This window comes from Engraulis encrasicolus, chromosome 20 (assembly GCF_034702125.1).
Source record: "Engraulis encrasicolus isolate BLACKSEA-1 chromosome 20, IST_EnEncr_1.0, whole genome shotgun sequence".
Lineage (NCBI taxonomy): Eukaryota > Metazoa > Chordata > Actinopteri > Clupeiformes > Engraulidae > Engraulis > Engraulis encrasicolus.
In genome coordinates this window covers 10,062,083-10,069,582 of record NC_085876.1, presented here as the reverse complement: position 1 = coordinate 10,069,582, position 7,500 = coordinate 10,062,083, and the positions used below count along the sequence as shown (strand labels likewise).

Sequence of the window (7,500 nt, the reverse complement as noted above, 5' to 3'; positions counted from 1 at the left end):
AAACTGTAAAGGTCGGAATGCTTGGCCATTATGACACAGATCCCATGATCTTGGACGTTATGAGTCATCCTCGCCAGACTGTCTTTCAGATCGAAATGATTGTGTAGAACTAAAGGCAGTATGGGAGTTCCCAGGCTATGATTCCCCCATTAATTTAAAAGTACATGTCAGCCCATTCCATACAGAATACATTGTACAATAACGCAGAATTCTAGAATTCTCCCAACATTCCAGGGAGCACCTGTTGATGATGAGTGTGTGTGTGTCCTCTCACCCAGTGTTTTCTGACTCACCAGCTACCTGCTGAACAGGTTTGATTGTGCGCACCCACGAGAGGGGCCCTGATTGGCTGTCTGCCTCCAGCATGGACTGCAGCGATGCTTGAAAAAGCGACGCATCTCTGCACACCTGCACCAGTCGCACCTGAGAGCTTCCTTTTACGCACACATCATCCCAGAGACCACATCGCCACTAGAAACATGGCCGAGAAGTTTGCAGGAACCTGGAAGCTGGCGGAGAGCGAGAACTTTGATGACTACCTCAAAGCCATGGGTGAGAAATGGAGAACTTGCGTATGAAAGGACTGAAGATGAGAGGGTTAATGTGGGTCTGAAAGGGGTGATACTTGGTGGGAAAGGGTTAAGTACAGTATAACAAGTTCATCCTTAAACTAGTAAGTGATCTCCTGGTTGGGTGGTCTACAAGCTCTGCGACCTGATCTGAGGAGTGTGTGAACTGAAAGAAAGAAGGAAAGTCACCGTAGCATCTCAGATGTGGATGTGGATGTAGATGTATTAATCTGTCTCAACCTGCACCTGAGTGATGTTGACTTTCCTCTGTGTTCTCTGCAGGAGTCGGATTCGCCGCGCGGCAGGTGGTGAGCAGGGCCAAGCCCACCATTGTCATCAGCGTGGGCGCCGGTGGAGCCATGACCATCAAGACGCCACGGAATGAGGTCACGTTCAAACTGGGCGAGGAGTTTGAGGAGACCACGCCCAACGATAAGAAGACCAAGGTGAGCACTCAGGACGCTAGGGTCATAGTTAAATAATGCACGACGTACCACCAGTGACACGGTGTAATAGACATTGAAAGGTTAATTACCATAGTACTACTCTATTATGACCTAACACAGAGCCTTTAGTAATGCACCATGACTCGGTCATTGCCATTCTGTTAACAGCAAATGTATAACGCCGTGTTTTAACAGGTTAAAGTCAATGTTACAGACAAGGTCAACCACATGCAAATGGTTGGCGTTTTCCTGATGTTTGTCTTTGCAATGGATGTCTGCAGTGTTCTGTCTACCGTTTCTGCGTCAATACATTTATGCCTCTCTCTCTTTCTCTCTTTCTCTCTCTCTCTCTCTCTCTCTCTCTCTCTCTCTCTCTCTCTCTCTCCATCTATCTTCAGAATGTGATCTCTCTGGACAATGGCAAGCTGCTGCAGAAACAGAAGTGGGATGACAAAGAGGCGTGCATTGAGAGAGAAGTGGTGGGACACAAGCTTATTACGGTAAGGAATCAGGCTCTCTCAACTGCATTCTCATATTCTCTCAAATGTCTCTGTCAAACGACTATGATATAATCTCTCTCTCTCTTCCTCTCTCTCTCTCTCTCTCTCTCTCTCTCTCTCTCTCTCTCTCTCTCTCACACACACACACACACACACACACACACACGCACACACACACACACACACACACATTCTCTCCCCCCTCCTCTCTCTCACACAACACACACACCCACCTTCTCTCTCTCTCTCTCTCTCTCTCTCTCTCTCTCTCTCTCTCTCTCTCTTGCTCTCTCTCTCTCTCTCACCACATAATACCTGTGTTTGTTTGTGTGGTGTTCGTCTGAGTAGAAGCTGAAGACTGGAGGTGTGGAGGCGGTGAGAACATTCGTGAAGGAGGCCTGAGTCTGAAGATGGAAGCCAACATCATCTGAAGACCAGGACCCTGTCTCTCTTAAGCTTTGTTGCTAACCAGTTAACAACTTACCTGGTTGCCAATGGGAAATTGCATTGCAACCAAGTAAGTTGCTAACTTAGTTAGCAACGACGATGTCTGGAAACACACCCCAGAGCAGGGATCCATGGATCACTGACTATGCACTGTGACACACCTTGATTTGATTGTTTTGTGTTGTATCGTTTGTAAATTTGATACTTGAATAAACTGTGTGCACTCAATTTTAGTTCACTCGTATTATATTTAAGCCTTTGTGTATTTTTTTGGTGCAAGTTCCTGTTTGGTTCTTTGCATACTTGCACACACCCATGCAGGCGGACGTGCACACGCATGCACACGCGCGCACAAACACACATACACACACACACACACACACACACACACACACACACACACACACACACACACACACACACACACACATATATATTCACACACACACACATACATATACACATACACATACACATACACATACACAAACACAGACACGTCCACCCAGAAGCACACACTCACACGCCCTCTTGTGCACACACACACACACACATTTTCCTTTCCAGTCTAATCAGGTCGGGGATCACAGAGTGTCCTCCCACACACTAAGAGGATATGGACAGGAGGCATCAGCTGTGGGAGCTCACAATAGGTTTTGGCTTGTTTGTTTTCTTTGGTGTTGGCGAGGTCTGAGGTCTCAGTGTGCCACAGGGCATCAATGTGAGAACACACACACACACACACACACACACACACACACACACACACACACACACACACACACACACACACACACACACACACACACAAAACACAAAACACAAAACACACCCACACAAGGCATGGCAGTTTTATTTGTATAGCCAGCACATTTTATACACAGCATGCCATTCAGGGTGCTTCCAAAAATTAAAAAAGTTAAGTAAGGGTTAACGTTCGGCGAGAAGGTCGCTACCGTGGAATAGCAGCACGACAGAGAGAATCTTTAGACCCCGACGCGGAGCGGAGGGGTCTTGTTCTCTCTGAAGTGCTGCTATTCCACAAAGCGACCGACTCGCCGAAAGTTAACCCGCTTATTATATGGATATACTTAAATGATTCACACATGCGGGGACATTTCTTTAGACCTATTTAATGTTAAGATTGTTGCTGCGCAAAACAAAACAGTGCCGTTGTGGAACACCGCTAGGCAACAGCTAGGTAGGCTAGCCAGGACAACAGGTGTTGTCTATCGCAGCAGCTGATTAGAGTGACAAAAGACCGGACCCCCTGCGGAGTGATAGGAAACATTCGCTTTAGCCACTGACTTGTATACAAGCCAGTGGCTTTAGCAGTGAACGTCTTGTTGCCATTGACAGCGGTAGCCAGGACAACGGGTGCTGTCTATCACAGCAGCTGATTAGAGTCTTGTTGAAAAGTCGCTTTAGCAGTGAAAAGTCTTGTTGCCATTGACAGCGGTCTGTTATAGACCAACCCGTCCGTTATCGAAAAATAACAGACGTCCGAACGTTGGGGAGCCCCGTTGAAATGAATGGAGCATTCGACAGATGACGTCACAACAATATAATAACAAGAAAGAATTAGAGTCAAAGAAAATGAACACACACCACATTACATGTAACTCAATTCAATGTGCTTAACAAAAAATGGAAACAAGGAAGCATTAGAGTCAAAGAAAATTAATATCAAGCCACATTACTTGTAACTCATCCAGGTGATGCAAGTGATAATAGTAATAGTAAAATCATAACTGCTATGGGTTGCATATGGTTTGAGTTATTTTATTGGACCACCTCACCCAGGCATTACACCACAGATGTTACATGTAGATTTGCTTCCAGAGAGGTCAGATCTCTCCTCCCCTCTGGTATAATTATTGGGATTATTATTTAAATATTTTAGGGCTCTTTGGCCTCTGTTTATGACAGGGCAGCGGAGGAGAGACAGGAAATGAGTGGGGGAGAGAGAGACGGGGAAGGATCGGCAAATGACCCGGGCCGGAATCGAACCCAGGTCGCCGGCGCAGCAACCCAGTGCCATACCGTTAGGCCACGGCAGGGCCTCCCCTCTGGTATAATTTAAAAATAAAAATAAAAATAAAAATAAAAAACATGACAATCAGGGGCTACAACTGTACTCATTACGTCTTTTAAGTTATTTATATCTGTCGTGTCCGGTATTCATTGTATGTGTTTATGTGCGATGCTCCGGGGCACCGCTCACCCACTGAGCCCGTGGAAATGAGCACATAAAGAGGACAATGCAATGAAAGACGTTTTTATGTTCTGTGTGTTTGTTTTATCACGTATGTTTATTATTACTCATATTCCCATGTCCGTTTGACATATAGAAGGTTCCAGTTCTTGTGTTCTCGTGTAATTATACTGTATTGTGGTGTCAAGTACAGTATGTTTGATTGCATGTTTCTCGTGGTTGTTTACTTATGGTGTTCCTGTGGTTTCCACAATGACGGCGCAGTATAGGACGCCTTTCACCATTACATGTAACAAGGACAGGAATAAAAAACACAGTCAAACATGCACGCACACACACTCGTGCACATAGACATACACACACACACACACACACACACACACACACACACACACACACACACACACACACACACAGAGACACACACACACACAGAGACACACACACACTGCGAGGGGAAGTGCGAGCATAAAGAAGACAATGCTTTAAAAGACATTTTTAGAGTGGTGGAAATGAATCAGTGTGAATGAGACCAGGGGTTAGGCCTCCACATCCCACTGACTTACGGCCCAGTGGGAGACAGATACGGATGTGTTTACAGGAGGCCCATACATACATATGATTTTTGTTTGTTTGTTTGTTTGTTTTTAGTGGACTTTCTGAGGAGCATATTAATTGCAGCATATCAACCACCAATTAACAATTAATTTATGGGCATTAGATGCCGTTGCTCGACTTGACGGCTGAGCCAAAAAAAGCGTCTTTCACCCACATATGATACGTCAACTATGTATGTATGTCTGTCCAAACATTCTAGCTTTCAATGTTGCAGCCACCATACTTCCTTCTTTTTTTCGTGTGCCACAATTTTTTGGGTTGGTTTCATCTGTTTCATCATGACAAATTACTGCACCGAATCACCAGTAAGGCCCGGGACATGCTTGCTGCAGGATACATGTGCACGGGGAAAGGTTGAGCATGAACGCGTTGCCAAGTGTATTTTATGTCAATCTTTTGAACTTCCATGTTGAGGTCGCAGTAACAAAAAACGTGGTCAAACAATGATGGAAAACATTCATGAGAGGACATTGGCTATCTGCCCCTAGATCAGGTGGTCCCAACCTTTTCCAACTTGGGGCCCATTTTTGGGACCCACCTTTGACCCAATAAACAACAAAACTCAAGTAAATCAACAGCAACACACACAAAAATATGATTTTAATTTTCAGAAAAGGATTTCAAGGCCCACTCGGGACATGTTCAGGACCCACTGATGGGCCCTGGCCCACAGTTTGAGAATCACTGCCCTAGATGATACATCCCATATCGTGCAAAGTGCTCCAGTCATGTATGTATCTGCACTCGGTCGCACACGGTTGCATGCGTAATTTAAGGCACTGGACTTAGAACGTGTGAAACACTCCACACATACCCACACCCATCTCACAGGCAGTGTATGAATGGATTTCAGCAGCGACACAGTTGCAGCCTACTATCCCTGCCAGGGGGGAAATGTTAGCCTGGTCCTGACCATCCCATAATACTACCATTCGTAGTGGAGTCAATCCTTTGGCGGAAGTACGTGGATGGCTGGCGAGTCTAGGGAAATGTAGCCTACATTTGGAAAAAGACAAACAGTAACTTCATTTCTTGATGATAATAACGCTTGTTTCACATGCAATTATTTTTAGTTGTGAGTTGTGTGACTGAGAATTTTTCCCAACAATAACACTTTGAAGATTCGAACCCAAAGATTCTTTTAATTCATAATGGACCGTCTCTGTTTAACCTTTTCACTGTCTCTGCCCATGTGATTGAATTGGAATGCCTGTGACTGGTGATGATGAGGGTCAGCATTGTGATGTAACAATGATCCCAAAGAACCGCGACCAATGAGCAGCTGTTAAACTTTACATCTGCGTCAGCACATGGTGTGGTCTGCAAAATGAAGTTCCTGTTTTTGGGTTAAAACTCATGAGAGCATGAGGTTTGGGCTTCTACTTGCTTTTCCCAGCACGTACTCCTGGGGGGGGGTCCACTTAGACAGCATCTGACTCAGTAACCACAGGTTGACTACATCAGCTGTGCCTAAGGAGTCATACAAAGCTGAGTTGCACCACTGTGAAAACCAGAAAAGAAGCAACACAACTACAGTATGTTCGCGAGATGAATAACAGCAGATTATTGTCGAAATCCAGAAAAACATCAAAATAAGTTAGCATCACAGACACACTTCGCTTCTGCATTGATGAAAAGAAACCGAAAGATGTTTCAGTTTCAGTTCGATTTTTTTAATCCACATTAACCCTCGTGAGTCAGGACTCATACATATGCGCACGCACAGACGCACACACACACACACACATGCACACACACACGCACGCATAGGCCTGGACTGGTAATCGGGCATACAGGGCATCTCAGGGGCCGATGCTGTTGTTTTTTTTTTAATTTTTTTAGAGATTGTCCCTCAGTCTAAAAAGGGGCTGCACACACACACACACGCGCACGCACACACACACACACACACACACACACACACACACACATTCATTCCTTTCAGTTCATACTGAAACATTTCCCTCAGTGAATCACTGTAGAGGGGAAGAGGTCACTTCGAGCATTTTGTTCCAGAGAAGTGGCCCAGTGTCCTCTTCCCCAGTTTACAAGAGATGTCAAGTCAGTGGTCTGAGTCATCACACACACACACACACACACACACACACACACACACACACACACACACACACACACACACACACACACACACACACACACACACACGTGTCGCCCTTTCTCCCATATCTTTCTCTCCTCCGACGCAAGCTGACTGGAATCCGCAGCATCATTCTGTGACGTGGCGACCACTGATTGGTCAGCATCTTGCCGCAGACGTGTTTAAAAAGGCGCCATATCTGTGCACAGTGCTGCTACACCTGATAAAAGAGTGTTCACACACATACACATTCACAGACACAAACAAACACACGTCATCCAAAAGACCGCCACACAAAACCACAGCTGTCAAGATGGCCGAAGCGTTTGTTGGGACCTGGAAGATGGTGGAGAGCGAACACTTTGACGACTATCTGAAAGCACTGGGTATGAAAATGGGCCATTTTATAGTTTTCTGCAGAAAAAGTGTGTCAAATGAAGGGGTGCCATTGGAACTAATGCAGTTGCATTGGCTCTGAAACGGCAAAATTAATTTCAGTGCGTGAAGTCACTTCCTCCATATGCAAACAGTACTTTCACTGCTTTGACATTGCGTAGCTTAAGAGTTATTTAGGTACAGGGTATTAGTTACAGGCCCTGGAGCAATG

At 45.3% G+C, this 7,500-nt stretch overlaps 2 protein-coding genes across 2 annotated transcripts in view; both read left to right on the top strand.

The window, feature by feature from the left end:
- The first annotated feature begins 234 nt into the window (after window positions 1-234).
- LOC134436254 (fatty acid-binding protein, heart-like) lies at window positions 235-2,211 on the top strand. The gene is made up of 4 exons (XM_063185388.1): window positions 235-552; window positions 852-1,015; window positions 1,414-1,515; window positions 1,864-2,211. The coding sequence occupies exons 1-4, from the start codon at window positions 378-380 to the stop codon at window positions 1,915-1,917; spliced, it is 495 nt and encodes a 164-aa protein (XP_063041458.1). The 5' UTR covers window positions 235-377; the 3' UTR covers window positions 1,918-2,211.
- A 4,898-nt stretch (window positions 2,212-7,109) lies between these two features.
- LOC134436255 (fatty acid-binding protein, heart-like) overlaps window positions 7,110-7,500 on the top strand; it is a 3,123-nt gene continuing 2,732 nt past the window's right edge. Inside the window, exon 1 of the mRNA XM_063185389.1 lies at window positions 7,110-7,279. Within this exon, the coding sequence (XP_063041459.1) occupies window positions 7,207-7,279 (73 nt within the window). The 5' untranslated portion in view covers window positions 7,110-7,206. The remainder of the gene's footprint in view (window positions 7,280-7,500) is intronic.